Source organism: Pinus tabuliformis, chromosome Q (genome assembly GCF_031772625.1).
Source record: "Pinus tabuliformis cultivar Carrire ecotype Pingquan chromosome Q, CPIR1, whole genome shotgun sequence".
NCBI classification, from domain to species: Eukaryota; Viridiplantae; Streptophyta; class Pinopsida; order Pinales; family Pinaceae; genus Pinus; species Pinus tabuliformis.
In genome coordinates this window covers 182096770-182117496 of record NC_142296.1, presented here as the reverse complement: position 1 = coordinate 182117496, position 20727 = coordinate 182096770, and the positions used below count along the sequence as shown (strand labels likewise).

The 20727-nt window shown below is 39.6% G+C and overlaps 1 protein-coding gene across 2 annotated transcripts in view; it reads right to left on the bottom strand.

The window, feature by feature from the left end:
- Positions 1-6962: 6962 nt before the first annotated feature.
- LOC149218835 (uncharacterized) overlaps positions 6963-20727 on the bottom strand; it is an 83943-nt gene continuing 70178 nt past the window's right edge. For both annotated transcript variants that reach the window (XM_089384158.1, XM_089384159.1), the window contains exons 3-4: positions 9729-10155; positions 6963-9430 (exon numbers count right to left, since the gene is read on the bottom strand). In XM_089384158.1, the coding sequence (XP_089240284.1) occupies positions 7416-9430; positions 9729-10155 (2442 nt within the window). In that variant the 3' untranslated portion in view covers positions 6963-7415. The remainder of the gene's footprint in view (positions 9431-9728; positions 10156-20727) is intronic.

Sequence of the window (20727 nt, the reverse complement as noted above, 5' to 3'; positions counted from 1 at the left end):
TCTAAAGATCATCTGATTCCGATAAATATTTATGGAGATATGAATTTATTTTGATTATGAAATTATTATCAAGTTGACCAGCGCTTGCGTAGGCTCAAAAAGACCAAACGTCATGTCTATTCAACCAATACATTTTAGTATAAATTGGCAAGGACTTGAAGTCATTTATATACACATTCTTCATGTGATCTCCTCTCCACGTCCTGGGTTTTTGGTGAAGGAGATACACTGAAGAAGAATGCCCTCACTGCAGTGACAGTGAACGTAATACCCTGATTCATGGAGATATATATACGTTGAAATCGCACAGCATGGAAATCTATATATACACACAACATTCAAGGGATTCATATGAGGTCATATGTGTGAACAGCATGGAAAACGCAGATACGCTGTTTATGAAGAGACATCTACACGTTGTCACACAATTATGTTGATCATGACATTTATACACAGGTCATAAACAATGAAAACAAATACGTTGGGTCATGAATCTGCAAGCAAATCAAGATACCCTATCTGCAGTTTAAGAGATACATATAAGCATCAACAAGAGACATATTGCAAGGACACAACGCAGCATCATGGCATTACACGTTGTCATGAACACGTAGGCATATAATTAGGCACACAACGCAGCGTCATGGCATTACACGTTGTCATACAACGCAGCAATATTACACATTGTACATGGATTACACGCACAGCGATCAGCGCAATGCACAGTCAAGGTGACACACAATTCACACGTTGTCATGGAAAGATCGGATATGACGTTAATGATGACACGCAGCTCATACGCAAGAAACCTGATACGCTATCTTGAAACCCTACAAGGAAAATAGAGGCGCTATTCATGGTGAAACCCTGTAGGAATAAAGGGTAACTATGAAGCCGCGGTCATAAACAAATCCACATTTCTATATGGGATAAATCTAGGATCTAGATCAACGTCGGCATACCTGTAATAAAAGATGATGCCCTCGGATGGATAGAGAAGATAAGTCAGTGTTCACTATGACATACATAGACAACCTCAACAAGATGTATCGACATACATAAAGGAGACTATATCATCACAACATGAGGTAGTCCCATCATACTTCGAGGAAGAGTGATAATGATCCTAGTCTAGATCATCACTGAAATTGATCATACATAGATGTGATCTCATTATCTCGAAAGAACTCAGGGCAACATGATGATAAATGAGACAGCATGATGATGCAATGTAATGAGGATGAGCAGCATGATGATGAATAGCACTGCATAATAATGGAAAACGCAGAATAATGGGCAGCGTGATGATGAAGGCAGATGAGATGGTGCTCCACTGTAAGGTGCAGCTAATGGACGAAATGGATAGTTGAAGCCGTCACCTTGGAGAATCAGTTGAAGCAAAATGTCTTCAACTGATCTCATGTATCATTGTTATAGGAGATGATCTATGCTCTGATCTAGATAAGTCAAAGGGTTGGCTTATGTTGTAAATGTACTATCTCTCTCTCTTTCTCTGCTGAACTTTGAAGAACATAAAAGAAGAATTGATCAAGGGTTTCCCCACACATTGTGGGGTTTGTCCCTGGCTAGCGCCACATCTTGTGTCCTCTTGTCTTGGCATGTCTTCTGCGATTTATACTTATGTTCTATCTGCAGTTTACTTTAATGCTGATGTGATTGCTAACTGTGAAAATTTAAATAAATTGCTCTAGCATAGAACATACCTAAAATTAACACAATCTAATCAATCAAAACAACAGAAACAAAAGCCCTAACCAGAAAGTCAACGTTGGTCAACAAGGCATATTTATTCCTCAATTCATCTCGGTCAAACCCAGTCAACTTCGGCCTCCAACAGCGAGTCTAATCAGCGCAAAACAGTGCGAAAAAGTCCAATCAAAATCAGTGAACAAAAGTCAAACCTGCGGCCAACCCTAGTACAGTGAACGTTGGTCAAACAAGAGGTCATATTGCCTCGGTTCTTGTGCCCAGATCTACAGCCTACTGGGACAATTTCTCCACCCAAAATCACACCAAAAACAAGTCAACGCAGTCAAAATGGCCTTTAAAATTTTCGGTCAAATCTGGTCAACGCTGAAACAAAAAAAACCCTTCCTTCCCTTCGCAAGTTGGAGAGTAGTGTCTGATTTTCGCACCCAATCAAAGTAAGAGAGAGAAGATGAGCGAGTGAAGTGTGTCCAAATGAGGATGAGGCATCATGTATTTATAGGCTAACGTTGAGGATGAATAGATGTGACTATTGGGCTTCATAGCCTACATGAGTTTGTTGGCCGACCATGACAGTTTGTCCATAATCAAAATAAATTCATAATTTCATTTGTACATGTCAAAATGGGATGATCTTTAGATCAATCCTACACCTCTCAGAGATAGGAGTCCAAGAAAAATATGAGTTGCCTCATATGAGTTGTCCAGTGTGAAGTTTGGCCCTAGTTTCCAAATTTAACAGTGTCTGATCCAGATACCACAACTTTCTCCACTCGTGCAAGTCTAGTTTCAATGTCATCTAAGCTTAAGTGAAGGTTGCGAAGAATCCTTTTGATATATTCCTAGCTTGCAAATAGTTTATAATTGTGGACATGTTATTCCCAAAGGACCATCTAGAGTAAGTGTCCGACTATTGATGCAAAGTTATAAAATGAAGGAAATAAAGACGATGTTTTCTGAAACGCTGCGGATCCGGAATCCACTTTAATTGATCACCTATAGCTTCAGAGTCTGAAAAATAGTACCTTTCACCAAATTCCTTCAACTCCAGCAGGAGAATCTCTCTCCTGACGTCTCGAAGGATAGAATTGAAGTAATTCACCATAGATTCCCAACTAAAGAGTTGACGTCGAGAGGAAGAAGAACATGACTTGGCATGCATTACCTAGGAGCCATTAAAGCCAAAGTATATACAGTAAAGGGACAAAGGAAATTACCCAAGACCAAATTCTTTTTAAGGTAAGGAAGACCGAGACCCCAAATACGAGTGAACCATTAAAAGAAGTACGACAGAATGGATAATTAATCACTGAGATATAAAAGTCAACTGAGGACGGCAAGAACCCTCAATACACACCACCTCCACAAACGGTATGAGTAATTCAATGAAATTTTGATAGTTTAAGACGTCAAAAGCAATGAGTGAAAACTAGAATCCACGACGATAAATAGCGGACTCACCCTATTATAGAGCCAAGTCACCCTGTCAAAACCAGATAGAAAACGAGCCAGAGTACCATACCCCACATACCAAGACTAAACAGTGGAAGGATATACCAACAGGTTCAGACCCCTTGGAGCGACGACGAAGACAGGACTGCCACCAATTCAAAGAAAGGCCATGTTTTGATGTTATGAAGAAAAAGCACAAAGAACATTGACCCTCCCAAAGATATGTGGAGCCAACAATTAGGGTCCCAAAGAGAAAGCGTGATACCTACAGAAAGCCGAAAACCCAAAGACTTGGCATAAACGAGCCAAATACGAAGTGAAATAATGTGAGGGAAAGACATATACCAAAGGTCACAGGGGTTGGCGAGACCCACTTCATCACCCCAACAGACATAACCACTTTGCCACCCGCACGTGATCTTCATGCAGCTATAAGGGTCTAGAGATAATACAAATAACATCGCCAGAGGAATAAGACCAATGATTACGGGGTCACCAGAAGGACATATGGCATGCCTCGCACACCCTTGAAGATCTCCAAACCACCCAACCATCACGTCCTCATCAATGGGCTCAAAGATTTTGATGTCAAGGGTTTCAAGACAATCCTCCAATCGATCCAACAAGCTAAAATTCATTACATCTGCGTGAGTACCAGTGAGGCAAAACGTGCTATAGTACATCCCCATAACACCTACCATAGGTATGGATTTATAGTGACGGAACTCATTAGTGAAGTCTGGGAACTGAATTTCCGACACATACCACGCATTGTAGTTTAAAGGCCAAGCGGCAAGGCTAAACCTGCTATCTATGTTAGCCGACCCTCGTGCCAATCTCTATTCTAAACATAACAATAATACCCGTTGTCAATAATATTCCAAAGAAAATCACCCCATCAAAAATATCATATAAGAAAATAATTAAAAATATATTAAAGTTAAATTTGAAAAAATTACATTTACCAAAAAGCTTGTATGCCTTGACAAATGACTAATTATAAAAAGGTGTAGGGAATTTAAAGAAATAATATGAAAAAATTATTCCTTCAAAGTTGCAAAGATACAAAGTAGTATTATTTTTTAATTAATCACTCTGTTTAAATGAATTTAGTTAAAGTTCCTTTGGCACGTCCCTTTACCTTTATATTTATAATTAGAAATAGATCTTTAAAAATATATATATTTCTTTTTACAACTCACCTTTGTTTTAAATAAATTTAGTTAAAATTCATTCAGAAAGTCTCTTTACCTTTATATTTATAATTAAAAATAAATATTTATCCACTAATAATAGTATTATTAAATTAAAAATAAATTTAAAAATAAAAAATAAATATTAATAGTATTATTAATCTTAATAAATATTTTGTAAGTAAAAATAATAATAATAAATCATGTATTTATAAAATAGAAAACTGATATATAAATATCTTAACCAAAATTTATATAAGTTTTAAAGAGTTAAATGGAAACCAGAACCATATAAATTCATTTTAAATAAAAAGCACTCAATGGATGGACAGGGCGTTGCAGATCTCATGAATAGTTATTTTGCATCCAGGTGATTTTATGATATTCTCAAACCACAGTTCAGGCCTTAATCTGTTGTACCGCCAGTTCAAGGATTGGCCGTAGTCTGTTGTACATTTGCTATGAGAGCATTTCTCTGTTTCATTATACATTGGAAATCAGTTTCATGCATTGCAGTCACTTTTCTATATTTTAATATTTGCATATGCTGATTTTAATGCTCAATTGGGGTCTAAGGTTATCATATGCATTGAAAAGTACCGGGCTGGGAGAACAAACACAGTAATTAAAGTGCATCTGCCTACCTCGCTGGATAGTCAAACCCTGTATAGGTCAGAATCCAGCAGACCAAAATCTGTGTCCTTCAAGTTGCCATGGCAACGATTTGGGTCAGACTAGCAAGGACTGAGATCACAATCTACATTGCTCAAATTGTTGTTAAAACGATTTGGGTGCCTTGGGAGATATGTCATAAAGGTTATCATATGCATTAAAAAGTACTGGGAGAACAACACAGTAATTAAAGTGCATCTGCCTACCTCGCTGGATAGTCAAACCCTGTCTAGGTCAGAATCCAGCAGACCAAAATCTGCATCCTTCAAGTTGCCATGGCAACGATTTGGGTCAGACTAGCAAGGACCGAGATCAGAATCTGCATTGCTCAAATTGTCATTAAAATGATTTGGGTGCTTTGGGAGATGTCATAAGGTTATCATATGCATTGAAAAGTACTGGGAGAACAAACACAGTAATTAAAGTGCATCTGCCTACCTCGATGGATAGTCAAAACCTGTATAGGTCGAATCCATCAGACCAAAATCTGCGTCCTTCAAGTTGCCATGGCAATGATTTGGGTCAGACTAGCAAGGACTGAGATCACAGTCTGCATTGCTCAAATTGTCGTTAAAACAATTTGGGTGCCTTGGGAGATGTCATAAGGTTAGCATATGCATTGAAAAGTACTGGGAGAACAAACACAGTAATTAAAGTGCATCTGCCTACCTTGCTGGATAGTCAAACCCTGTATAGGTCAGAATCCAGCAGACCAAAATCTGCGTCCTTCAAGTTGCCATGGCAACGATTTGGGACGGACTAGCAAGGACTGAGATCACAATCTGCATTGCTCAAATTGCCGTTAAAACGATTTGGGTGCCTTGGGAGATGTCATATTACTTTGATATCACAGTTTACAAATGTTGATATTACAGATTCCAATCATTCAAATTTTTATGGTGGAATTCAGCTCAAGTTTCTGTGAGAAATTTAAAAATTTAACATATATAGATGGATACATATATCGCTAACAAACGAACAAACAAACTGCCAGAATAAGGGGCAATCTCAATACCATTTATCTCACCTCCATTTTCTCTGATCAAAAAAGAAGAGTTTGTTCCCTAGCAATAAACGTAGGCCACAACGTAGACATGCAAGTGGAAGGGGAAATTCTGATTCCCGTGGCAGGCAAGTTGGTTAATGCATAAGAGCCGGTCTTCAAAGGGAACAACCACGGAAAATAGTTGCTAGATTCCCATAATATAAGATTATTTTTTCATTGCAACGCATAAGTTTTGCAAGTTGTGTACCAAAGTGAAAAGATTCAAGCTGCTAAAGATCAAACAAGCTTCACAACACTATGCTACAAGGTAGTTTAAATTTGAGCGCTGGGCAACTGTTGGACGCCATTAGTTTCCAAACAATGCTACGAAATCACATGATCTGAATAAGTTTTTTCATTAACACGTATAAATTTTGCAAGTTGTGCACCGGAGTGAAAAGATTCAAGCTGCTAAAGAACAAACAAGCTTCACAACACTATGTTACAACTTACAAGGTAGTTTAAATTTGAGCTCTGGACAACTGTTGGACGCCACAAGTTTCCAAACAATGTTACGAAATCACATGATCTGTATAATGAATTCAGAATAGTGTTCCAACTGGCCAATAACGGAAATCCAACTTATTTCTCCACCAAGTTTGAACTTCGAAGCAATATGAACATAAATAAACTCTCTAGGCAAACTAAATGGTTGACAATTGTGTGAGAACATAACATCAGAACCACTTTATCACATCAGATCATGACAAGAAACATTACAAACTACGGCAAACCAGGAACAAAGGACAAATGGTAGCAGGGAATCGTAGAAAATAAATTTGACTATATGTTTCTCAACAACCCCCACAAATAAGTTTCATATAATACGTGTCTCTTGGTGTCAAACCTTGCCTGAAAAAAGGAAAGAGAAGGTGAACGGAAATGACGATTAAATTTGATGACTTATTACATAGACACAGCAAACTAGTATTATATACATATAAATGTCATTCAAGTGTCTCCAACCAGCTATACTTCACAAAGAATACAAATATTCAAATGCTTCGCCCTCTTGTAGATCACAAAGATATACAAAATATTTCAAATAGTTCAGCTACCCTTGCATACATTGATATAACCCAATTTTAAAAGAAACAACTGATAAAGATGAACATTTATGTTATGTTGCAGAAGAATTGTGACCAAAGATGAACTTCATCTTCATTAAGAATCACGGTGTCTGCCACATTTTCCCTGACTATCAATATCCTTCTTAAGAATCACGGTTTTGCGACATTTCCCCTGGCTATTAAAATCCTTCTTGAGATCCAGGCATCTACTTTACAACTTTGAAAATTGAATATTCATCATGGAAATATATGTAGTCAGAAATCTTGCTCATTTACTTGTTCCCAACTAGATTCTGATTCAGAAGTAGTCTCCCCTGACATGGGCATGGAAATAGCATTTTCAAGCTCATTTTGACAACATACGAATTCATGATCCTTGGGGTTTTCAACCTTTGAACCATTGTCAAGGAGAATGTTACTAGTTTGACCCTCAGTATCCATGAAAAAATTGTTTTCTTTAGAAACTAGCATCTCAATTTCTGCATACTTTGAAGACAAAGCTTCATTTAGATCCTCCACATGTGCACACTTTTCTCTTTCTATCTGAAAATTGTCGGCCAAAGAAGAAGAAATGCTTCCAGTTCGTGGAAGTAAATACTTGACCTCATCATCTGAAGGCTTCCACGTATCACTGATATCAGTACCCATGAATATTGAACTTGAAAAATCACATGGACCAACACTTTTACTGCTTTTCAATTGATTTTTTCCTAAGGAAAAGCCTCCACTCTCACACTCTTGTAATGGGTACGGAGGTCCCCGTTTTCCAAACAGGTTAACATAACCATCAGCATAGTCAGCCTCATTCTTTACCCATCCAAAAGCATGGCTCCTTAACATTGAATAAGCTTCTCCATCTAAAAATGAACTTTGATCAGTGTATTGCCATTGTCCTCCAAAAGAATCAATTCTAAGGCCCATATTCAGCTTGCGACTTAAAGCATCTGATTCATCAATTGGTTTCTTTTCCAGAATATCATTGACTTGAGGTTTGGACAGATTTGGTTTCTTCAAATCAAAGCTACTACCATATTCTTCTAAAATTCCCAATTCAGTCAGAATACCCTCCATGTGCTTAGCATCTTTCCTTGCATGTGGTTTCCATGTATTTTGATCAGAAATGGTAAAGCTACTATTTGGAATAGCTGCCCCATGACTTTTGTCCTCTGAAAGAAGAATGACTCCATGCTTCTCAGTTATTCCATTTTTATCCATCTCCAATGCATCATCCATAACTGGATTTAAATTTAAATCAGCCGACCCACTTTTCCCCTTCCAAGTATGTATGGCAGTGTGGTCACTTTTGTTCTTTGAAAAAACCATGCCTCCATGCTTCTGAATTGTTTCATTTGAATCTGTCTCCAATGCATTATCCATGATTGGATTTAAATTTAAATCAGCCAACCATATTTTTTCCTTCAAAGTATGCACAGCAGCGTGGTCATTTTTGCTCTTTGAAAGAAGCATACCTCCATGCTTCTGAATTATTCCATTTGCATCTGTTCCCAATGCATTACCCAAGACTGGATCTATGTTTATTTCAGCCGACCAACATCTCTCCTTTGAAGTTTGTAAAGCAGTGGAGTAAATTGTGTTCTTTGAAAGATGCATGCCTCTGTGATTCTGAATTATTCCATTAGTATCCGTCTCCAATGCATTATGCATGACTGGACTTAAATTTAAATCAGCCAAGCTATTTTTCTCCTTCAAAGTTTGTACAGCAGTGTGATCACTTCTGCTCTCTGAAAGATAGATGCCTCCATGCTTCTGCATTATTCCATTTGCATCTGTCTCTAATGCATTATCCACTTCTGGAATTAAATTTAAATCAGCCAACCCATCTTGCTCCTTTGAAGTTTGTACAGCAGTGTGGTCACTTTTGTTCATTGCAAATAGCATGCCTCCATGCTTCAGATGTATTCCATTTGCATCTGTCTCAAATGCATTATCCATGAGTGGAGTTAAATTTAAATCAGCCAACCCATTTTCCTCCTTCAAAGCTTGTACAGCAGTGTGATCACTTCTGTTCGTTGAAAGAAGCATACCACCCTGCTTATGAATTATTCCATTTGCATCTGTCTCTGATGCACTATCTATGACTGGATTTAAATTTAAATCAGCCAACCCTTTTTTCTCTTCCAATGTTTGTGTGGCAGTATAGTCAATGTGATTTCCTTTTTTATCTAAATTCACTGGCACACAATTCCCAGAACTTGCAGCCTCTCTGTTTGCAGAAGTTTCACTCTCTCTATTGCTAAATTCCAGCGTACCTGTCCAAGTATTGGAAATCATCAAATAAATGAGGAAATATACTATGATATCCAAACAGAGATACAAGTGAAAATTGGACACAGAATGCAAGTGATTTAGGATCTCTAATTCTCAATAAGCAACAAAGATCTAAATGGTGGAGCAGATCGAAACTAGCAGATGCAGACCTGGAGATCAATTACCTGTAATGAAGATTCTTGGTCAATTTTCAAGTGCATTTAAAATATTATCAGTGCAAAAGAGGAAAAAACCAAATTGTAAAGTAAGTAGATAAACACATTTGGAGAAAGTTGTCACCTCTGTTTCTCATCTTTAGCTTCTCCATTTCAAACTCCATTTTGATCAGTTTCATCTCAAACAACATGGAATCCACTGCTGCTTCAGCATCACTCCACAGACTCTTGTAGAGACAAATCCTTTCATCCCTTTCCTTCAGTTCAGACCTAAAATCTTGTTTCAAATTCTCCAAGAAGTTTTGCAGCTTATTGTGCATCATCTCAGAACACTTTACTTGTTCAGATTGAGAAAATCTCATGGATGTCAAACCTTTTTCTGCAGTGTCTGCCATATGAGACGACACAGATTCTGAGGAAACTTGAGTGTTTGTTTTTCCAACAGAAATTCCCTTGCAACTAGAAGCAGAGCATGCTTCAACTTTTGTTGATTCTTTCCTTGAAAAATCCACATCCATTTTACAACTGCTGCATCTATCCGACTTGCAAACCTGAAAATCAACTTTCAATTTAATCACTAGAAAGAAATGCAGAAAGATTTTAGAGAAGATCCGCAGAAGCATAATTTGATGGAAAACACCAAAAAGGAAAAAAATAATAATATTTTATCTTAAAAGATGCTTACTTGTTATTGTGAGCCCCACAAATGAGAAAATAGCAATGTTACATTTATTGTTATCAGGAATTTATCACCGAGGGTCCAAAATTTAAATTATTGGCAATATCAAGGAAAATATCAGAAATTGTATTATTATTATTATTATTAGTATTAGTATTATCCAATTTTAAGGTCACGCCCAGGCCAGACACCAAATTGGTGTATGAGAGCGCCTTGTTTGTGGGGCAAGGGACCCACCTCCGCACAGCGATTTGACTGCTAAGTCTACGAAGGCATACATACTCTACCTGCCTCTAGTTTTGAACCTGAGACTTCTTAGGAGGAAACACATACTCTTAACCATTAGGCCCACTCAAGCTGTATGGAAACTTTAAAAGAATTCAAAAATAATCATTTTTTCCAATTTTGTTAACTTCTAAAGCAACATCAACATCAAACAAACACATTGCCAAATAAATATGAAAACAAAACTGATAGATAAGATGTATCAGATGTCAAATGGTACATCAAATATCGATACTGAATATGACATCTGTCCAAAGTCATAAGTTTTAATAGGATGATACAAAATCACATCAAAACAAGATTAAACATATCTCATGAGATGAATCATGTAGATGAAAACAACATATTTCCCCTTGTTTGGTTGATCAAAAATGGTCATAGCACTCTCAACAATGTTATCAGAATTGGATTGGCCAACCCCACAAAGTTGATCTGAACCAGAACCAGAAAAAACTTGACTAAAAGAATAGTCGACCAAAAAATACATAAAATATTCAAATTTTGAAAATAAAAATTTATATTCATGTGCATCCATATGAATCCAAACCCTCAAGTTTCTAATGTACATAGCAAGGGTGCATGTACATAGCAAGGGTGCATATAACCAAAATAGCACCAAATGCAGTCCATCTCTGAAACAAAATCCATCAACAAAGAGGCTCTAAATGACTCTAGAGTCCAAAAATTAGCATGCTACAACAAGTAGCTATGTAACATCAAAATCATTGCCTATATTAGGATACGCATCATCAATATCACCCTTTAAATATTAAAAAAAGATAGAAAAAGCTTAAGCCCTTTGGGGGTAGCTCACTTGGCAAAGCATGTAACCGAGTTATGTAAAATATTATGAGGTCCTTGGTTTGACCTCCCCCCGCCTATTAACCTGTGTCCACATTAGGGGCATGCGTGGTGCACCTAGTGGTTATAGGGGTAACGGATGGAATCGACCCTACAACTACAAGACTGCCCCAGTTGTCAATTCCACTAGTCAAAATAACAACAACAACAAAAACTTAACATGCCTAACCAGTGATTTTGCTTGAGTGAAAGGTACAATTTTTACTAGGGTCATGACAAAGGAGTTCAACTCAATGCCACCAACATCGAGGTACATAGAGGACTTGGTACTCTTGATTAAATATTAGTTCCATACCCTCATACAAGACAACATCAAATGGAAACATTGTCATCTCGCCAATCTTGGAACACTGAAAATTATTAAGTCGGTAGAATTTTGAATGGGATTTACATTTCTACTTTCTCCATAGAACCACTCTCAAACATTCTGAAACAATTAATGGTAATGGACAAAATTTAAGTAAAAGGATGTCTTTTTACATTAAGAATTTAATATTACCATTCACTACTAGGGTACATATCTCATGAGATGAATCATAAGAAATGAAAACAATAGATTTCCTCTTGTTTGCTTGATCGAAAATGGTCAATGTATCCTTAGAACGCAATTCTCTAACACATTTTAAAGAAATGGGGGTTAAATGACCAAAAATTTGGTTGGATAATATTGACAAAGACAGAGCAATAGTAGTTTCAAATTATCGCAATAATTAACAAAATTATCGTAGTAATTTGAAAGGGGGAAAATACCATGATAAATATTGCAGATATTATCACAATAAGTGCAACATTGGAAAATAGCAAGAAAATAAGAATGAATTTGCTAAGGTTCCAATCTAGAAATTGATTTGACAATATAAACAGACAAGATGGAAAGGACGTTTAGCCATTAAACTTAAGTCCCACAAAAAACTAGCAAAAAGAATCTATTACTTTGAACCAATGGGGCATTTGAAGATAGAATTTTGTCAGTATTTGTTCATTATGTAGCTCGAGCAAATACCTCTGCATGGGCCTTGTGTCTAGGCATGTAGAAGTCGCCTTAGTGAATAAATTTTAATCTTAGTCGTTGATCTCAAGTGAGGGGAGATCTAATCTCAACTGTCAATCACTTTGAGATTAGGGCTATGATTAGGGTTTTGGCTCAATGTAAAGTTATAAAAGAGGAGATAGACACACAACAATAGTACAAGATTGAGAGCAGCATCTCAGTGAGTGGTGTGGTGGGTCCGAGGGAGTGTAGAGGGGCTAGAGATTTAGATTTGTAGGAGAGATCAAGCAACAATCTGTTGGATCATATCCACATTATTGTATCTGTATTTTCTTAGGTGGGTCATTATCCTAGGACAAGAGCCCACGTAAATGTGGATTTCTTAATAAAAACTTGTTGGGAAAAAAAATTGTGTATCATTGGGATTGAGATTGTTATTTGCTTCCGATGAATATTTTGTTAGGAACATAGTTGTGTTTATTAAATAAGTTTTGCTAGGAATTAAATAGCATGTGTTTGGTTCAAGGAAATCTAACATGGCATCAGAGTTGGAACTCTAAAGAAAACCGATCTCAGAGTCACAAGTGCCAAGTCCATACTAGATCATTGGGCCAGGTTCGGCAATGGTCATACGAGCGAAACAAAAACAAAAATAATAAATAAATAAATAACAAAACAAATTAGGGCTGAAGAGAAAAAATTTTAAAGGTTGAGAAGTTTTTCTAAGGCACAATTCATAGGAGAAAAAAAGAAAAAGGGGCACGACGTTGTTATTAAAAATAAAAAAAGGAAATCGAGGGGGGGGGGTTCGATAGCCCTATTGGTCCACCGAGTCGATCACACGGGACAAAACACAATCGTCACGGCTCGCTGCAAGGGATTGTTGATGCAAGATAAAGTCAGTGGCCAATTGGGCAAGGCTACACGTCCACAAATGAGCCGAGGGTGAGCCTTTGAATTCGTGGAACAAGACGCAAAGACACAGAGGTCATGGAATGAGATGCGGAGAGACCCAACAGATATTTGTCAAGCAAAGCGCTCAACAACGACAAAAAAACAACACAAACGGACTCAAATTCCACTATAATAGAAGCATAGGCAACACAGTGGTGAAGGGAGGGGTAACGCCGCCAGTCGCCAAAGTGTGGACAGAGTGCGGGCAAGGTTGCCAACGGTTGAGATTCTAGCAACAACATCATAGGACCTTGTGGGGCAATAGTTCAAGCCAAAAAGGACAATAGAAAAGTCAGTGTTCGTCGTGGGTGTTGTAGTCGACAGAAGATTTGTCGAAAGGTCAAGGCACAAGACCCACAGGTACAACAAAAAAACTCATGGGCAAAATTGTTGCCCGTTGATGCAAGGCAAGTCGTAGAAATTAGCTAGCAGGGGCAGCACAGCGTGTGAGAGCGAGTTGGGTTGGGCAGAGTGCCAAGTGTTTAGTTGGGTCGCTAAGCAGAGGAAAGAAGAGTCAGGACTGTCGAACAGCCACCAAAAAGCCAAGTAGTAGTAGTTGCAAATCCAAACAACAGGCTAGAGGCATGGTCGAGGCCCACAAGAATTTGAAAGCAATACCAATGATTGTCAGAGGTCAACCTTCAAAGGAATAAAGGAAGACCATACCAATCAACAGCCAGAAATTTTCAGTGATTTTCCAATTTTGGGATGGCAACTAGTCTCCAGTTTTAAGATCACTTGGATAGGTTCTCTAACTACAACATCCAAAAGGAGAGGATTGCATTGGTGTTAGAGGAAAATAAAATATAGGATTTTGTACAACAAACTCAAATTCATCCTACCAATGCAACACTTCTCGTCCCCCATAACAAGAACAACGTGAAAGCTAGAAGGATTATCCCAGACAGAGGGAAGGACCACATTATTCCGCAAATAGCTGAGAAGAAAACCGCTAGATAAATGTGGGAGGCATTGACTAAGTTATACCAAAGCAACAACCAGAACTGAAAAATGGTGGTGAGAGAGAAACTGAAGGACACCAAGATGTCCAAGAATGAGGTTGTTTCCTCTCATCTCACTCAAATTTCTCAAGTACAAGATGAGCTTGTTGCTGTAGGCGAGATAGTTTCAGACTTAGAACTAGTAAGGAGTCAAGACAGCGCCGAATGGATTCATAGAGCAATGGGATACCTTGGTCAGAGGAGTCGTGGCATGGGAGAATCTCCCAACTTGGGATAGGTTGTGGGATGACTTCACCAAGAGGAGACTCGTGAGGAGGCTCTTCATGGCAACTAGGTAAAAGATGAAAGGGATGAGGAGAACGTTGCTCTTTCAAGTCATGTAAGAAAGGGAAAGGGCATTGCTAAACTGAAGAAAGGCAAGAGAGGATCCTTTCAAGATAGGAAGAAGAAAGACATGACCAAATCAAGTGCTTTGCATGTCACAAACCAAGACATTATGCGAGCCAATGTCCAGACAGAAAGAAGGGCAAGGGAAAGACAGCCACTACACAGATGGACGAGTTGGATAAGAAGTTCGAGAGGAACTTTGCCTTGGTGCCATGCCTCTCTATAACTATCATGAGAGATGCATGGTTTGTATATAATGGAGCGTCTCGCCATATGACGAGAAAGAGGGAGGTGTTCCTTAGTGTTTCAAAGATGAATTCAGACATGCATGTGAAAGTTGGTATGAGTACCATACATGCGAGGAAAGGGGTTGGAACAATCTTATCCCAACTAGAATTAGGAGGATCTCTAGAAGTGGAAGAGGTGTTATATGTCCTAGAGCTAAAGATGAACTTGCTTTCATTCTTAGTTATGGAGGACGAAGGGTATGATGTTGAGTTCCAGAAAGGACAAGTATTAATCCATTCAGAGGGAGGAGCTACCAAGGACACAACAATCAAGCTTGGTTTCGGGAAGGGTAAGATGTATCGCTTGCAAGGCCAGTCTACAAGCAGATTCAAGGGGATCTTGGATCAAGGATCAATGTTAGTGTCAGAGATTGAGCAAGAGGCTATGAAGTCTGAGTTAAGACCAAGGACTCAATTTTCTAATATGGAAGATGGGTAGGAGGCCTCTTCCAAATCTATCAAGATCAGCTAGTATGAGCTAACATTGATGGATGCTCAGTAGCAGCCTCCTAGGAGCATGGCTGGGAAAAATAGGTCGTTAGATCAAATTCCAAAGTAGGTAGTAGGGAAGGCTACCAGTTCAGAGGGAGCGGCTACAGTAGCAGATGATGTGGTGGGATTGAAGACAAATCCAGGTGGAGGAAGTTCTTCCAAACGTACCTCCCTCGCTAAGAGGGAGTGTTGATTTTGTAGCTCGAACAAGTACTTCTGCATAGGCCTTGTGTCTATGAAATTTTTGAACTTTGTTGCGATTATGTTTTATTCAATAATCGCCGCAAGTATTTTGCAAATAATCAAAATAGATAGGCAAATAATAACCAGTAATTGTAACAGTATTTAAAATTTCACATGGTATCAGAGCGGATCCGAGGGCAGAAGGAGAATCTGTGCAAAACACAGGAAGAGAAAGCGAGTATTTCTACCCACCTTGAATTCTTCAATTTATTTGAGTTCACTGAATTTCCAGATTTTCCACAGATGCCCGCAACAGGATTGAGAGGTCAGGACAGGTTGGATGGAGCCTCCAACTTTCGTGTTTGGAAAGCCAGGATGTCGTTCTTACTGGACAAGTATGGTCTGAAGGAGTTTGCAAAGAACATTGTTGTCGTTCCAACAGATCCACAACCACTAGCTACCTACAAGAAGCAGAATGCCAAAGCAAAGAGAATGATTCTTTGATGGAGTCAAGGATCATATTGTTCCACATATCGCAGAGAAATGGACAGCAAAGGAAATGTGGGATGTGTCATAAAACTGTACCGAGATCCTACAAAAAATACGAAGTTGATTCTCAGAGAGAGGTTGAGGACCGTCAAGATGCACAAGGGTGAAGACGTAACTTCATATCTCACTAGAGTTCCACTTGCCAGAGATGAGCTTACTGCAATAAGTGATAAACCCAATGATGAGGAGGTGGTGCAAATAGCACTCAATGGATTTACCAAGGAGGGGTGTTTCTATCCAAGTAATCAATGGACGAGATAAACTTCCAGATTGGGAACAACTTTGGAGCGACTTCACCTAGGATGTGCTTAGGCTTAGCTTGGTTAGTGGGAGTAGTAGCAGTGACAAGACATTGAAGGTTGAGAGGGAGCAAGAAAACAATGCCCTAGCAGGAAAGGGGAAAACGAAGAAGGGGTCCAGTAAGGGACAAGGATCGAAAGGAGAGAAGAAGAAGAAGGACCTTCCAAAGGTCAAGTGCTATGGTTGTCGCGAGTTTGGCCATTATGTCAGCAATTGTCCTCTCAGGAAAAAAAAGGGCAAGAATCAAGTTGCAGCTTCAGTAGATGCAGATGAGCTCTCCAACAAGATGGAGAAGGAGTTTGCATTGATCGCTTGCCTGACTAGCTTGACCTTCACAGGGTGTCTAGTACATAGACAGTGGATCATCATTTCATATGACAGGGGATAGAGAGTACTTCTCCAATTACAAGGAGGAGGACGTCAGGTTCCATATCCAGATGGGGAACAATTCCAAGTGCAACCCAGTTGTCAGAAGGATTGTTCTATTTCATAGGGAGAACGACAAGTAGATACCTGTCCATGATGTGTTGCATGTGTCAGGCTTAGGGATGAATTTGATCTTCATATCAGTCCTTCAGGATAATGGACACAGTCTCATCTTCAGAGGGGCTACATTGTTGTTATAGCACAAGGATTTGAGGTCACCTATAGCAGTTGGGGTGAGGATCGATTGGTTATACAAGTTGCAAATGGACACACCCAAGGCATTAGTTAGCAGCGGTAGTCCAAGGGACCAGAGTGAGCTATGGCATAGGAGGATGGGCCATATTTATCATGGAGCACTCTGGTTGCTTCGTGAGATGGTGACAAGTGTTTCGTAGGTGAGCACAGAGCATGATGATGTTTGCAGAGGATGTGTGTTAGGGAAGTTTGTGAAAGCATCTTTTCCAAGGAGTGACAGTAGATCGCAGGGGATTCTAAACCTTGTGCATTAAGACATGTGGGTTGATGTCGACGAAGTCTCTCAGAGGGTATCAGTACTTTTGTACTTTTATTGACAATTTCTCTAGGAAAGACCTGGATCTATTTCTTGAAGACCAAGGATGAGGTCTTCAGTTGCTTTCAAGAGATCAAGGCTCTAGTGGAGAATGTGACAGGCAAAAAGATCCGGACTCTTTGGTCAGACAATGGAGGTGAGTACACCAGCAAGGAATTCTAAGAGTTTTGTACTGAGGCAGGAATCAGGTGAGAATGAGCAGTTCCTAACAACCTGCAGCAAAATGGGGTTGTTGAGAGGAAGAACCAGTCTATTTTAGAGGCAGCAAGAGCAACGTTCTATGACCAAGATCTCCCACGCTATCTATGTGTAGAGGCATGCAATACAATAGTTTATATTCAGAACACGGTCCCACATGGAGCGCTTGGCAAAATGACTCCCGAGGAGGCTTTCACCGGGAAAAGGCCAGATGTCAATCACTCTAGGATATTTGGTTGCCTAGCGTATTGTCACATTTTAGGTAAAACATGTTTGAAGTTGGATCAAATAGCAGAACAAGGTTACTTTGTTGGCTACAGCAAAACCTCAAAGGCATACAAGATCTTGATCCTATGGTGCAGGAGGATTATAGTCAGGCGGGATGTCAAGTTCATGGAGGACAAGGCGTACAAAAGGTCCAGAGAGTTGCCAGTAGCTGAAGAACACAGTGAGCAACCAGCAGAAGCTCCCGGAATAGAGCAACAAAATCAGGGGCAACAACGGAGCATGAGTACAGTGACTATTTCGAGCACGCGTTCAGGTGCGAGTGCTCTTAAGGCTTCACAAAGCTTGGAGCAGCAGATGCAACAGATCCGAGAGATGCATTAGGAGGATATGGAGGTGGATATTCCTAACTCCATTGTTGGCAAGAGAAATCGTGAGGTTCAGGTTACACTTAGGAATACTCAAGAATTTGTGGGGACTCCTAAGACGAGCAAGAGAGAGCGGAGACAACCAGAGCATTGGATAACAAGCCGTCCAGCTATCAAGAGGCTGCACGGTAGCAAGTGTGGCAAGATGCTATGGTTGAGGAGTACTCCTCAATCATGCAGAACAGTGTGTGGGAGGTTGTACCGAGACCGACAGACAGGGCGGTGGTTGGCTCACGCTGGATTTATAAGATCAAGCACAGTGCAAATGGTAGCATCAAGAAATATAAAGCTAGGTTCGTGGCCAGGGGTTTTCTCAAAAGGAGGGAATAGATTACGAGGAGACATTTTCTCCTGTGGCCAGGGACACTTACATACAAGACGTGATCTCATTAGCAACATAGATGGAATGGTAGATTCATCAGATGGATGTCAAAACAGTGTTCTTGAATAGTGAACTAGAGGAGGAAGTGTACATAGAACAACCAGAGGGCTTTGTGGCACACAGTTGAAAGAGCCATGTTTGCAAGTTGAAGAGAGCTTTGTATGAGCTCAAGCAAGCTCTCAAGGCATCGTACGAACGCATCAACAGATACTTGCAGAGCATGGGCTTTGTGAAGAGTGAGGCGGATTCAAACCTCTACTACTTAGTGGTTGGGGGAGATGTTCTCATTCTTGTCCTATATGTGGACGACTTGTTCTTGACAAGTTCATTGGGGCTCATCGAGGAGTGCAAGAGGGACCTTGCAGTAGAGTTTGAGATAAAATATTTGGGGCTCGTGCACTATTTTCTAGGCATGGAGGTGTGGCAAACGAATGGCAAGATTTTCCTTGGTCAAGAAAAATACTGCATAGAGATCCTGAGGAGATTTGGGATGGAGGATTGCAGGGCCATGTCCACTCCCATGATCACGAATTGGAGGAAGATAGATGCATCTAGGGAAAAAGAGGTTGACCCCACCTTGTACAGGTAGTTGATAGGCTCTCTCATGTATCTGGTCAACACCAGGCTAGACATATCCTATGCAGTAAACTCTCTCAGTTAGTTCATGGTGGAGCCAAAGAGAGTGCATTGGATGACAACAAAACATGTGTTGAGGTATTTGTGTGGCACATTCGTGTATGAGATCAAATATGCTCAAGGTGATGGCGTCAGGTTGGTGGGCTATACTGATGCAGACTAGGCAGGGAACATAGTGGATCAGAAAAGCACTTTCAGGTGTTGCTTCAACATGGGATCAAGAGTTGTTTCCTGGTACAACAGGAAGTAGAAGTTTGTGGCATTGAGTTCAGTAGAGGCAGAGTACATAGCAGCAAGCATGGCTACATGTGAGGCCATTTGGCTTCCAAAGTTGTTGGTAGCCTTGTTTGGTCAAAGAATAAAGACGACGGTGATACACTATAACAATCAAGTTGCATCAGGTTGTCAGAGAATCCGGTGTTTCACGACAGGTCCAAGCAAATAGACATCAAACACCACTTCATCAAAGATTGTGTGAAGCTCAAGATTGTCCAGCTACATTATATACCTACAGATAAGCAGGTAACACTAGCAGATATTCTGACAAAGGCTTTGGGGAAGGCGAAGTTCATCTTCTTCAAAGACAAGTTGGGTGTTATGTATAACACCTTCCTCACTAAGAGGGAGTGTTAGTTGGTACAGCTCGGATAGGGGTTCTAGTCTCAAATTGTGTTTATGAGGTTAGGGAACACATTTTCTCCAATACCCAGAAAAGGTTTCGCAAGAAAAGGCCTTGATTAGATTTAATTAAGCAGTTAATTAATTTTCCTAAGTCTAACTTAGGGAAATAAGCTTAATTAATCAGTATTAATTGCGGTAAATCGATTTTCCTCTAGAGACTTCCAGAAAAGTCACTTAATGGGGTCAAGATGATCTTAGCCATCAATTGTGATTAGATCATGGTCGTTAATTTGTCAATGAGAGATTATAAGAGGAAATCGACGGGCATTTGGAAAACGCAATCAAGACACAGAGCTACAATGATAGCAAGGGCGCAGAAGCAGCACAAGGACATCAGCAGCAAGGGTTTTAGTAGAGATTTCCAGAGAGATTATTCACAGAGATTTCCAGTGAGAGTGGGAGATCAATTTTTCTACAAAGAGAGATCGATTTTCCAATGGTGCGAGTTTCTCTAGCAAGGGGTGTGAATTTACCCTAGCAGGGGGTGTGAATTGCTCAAGAAGGGAGAAATTTTGGAGCAATAAAAATTCACATAAGAGATCGATTTGCACAGGAGGATCGATTTTCCAATTGAGGTCGTGATTTTCCAGAGGGGGCCGAGTTAATTTTCCCAGCTAGTGTGAGTTGCCAGGAGGACCGAGTTTAT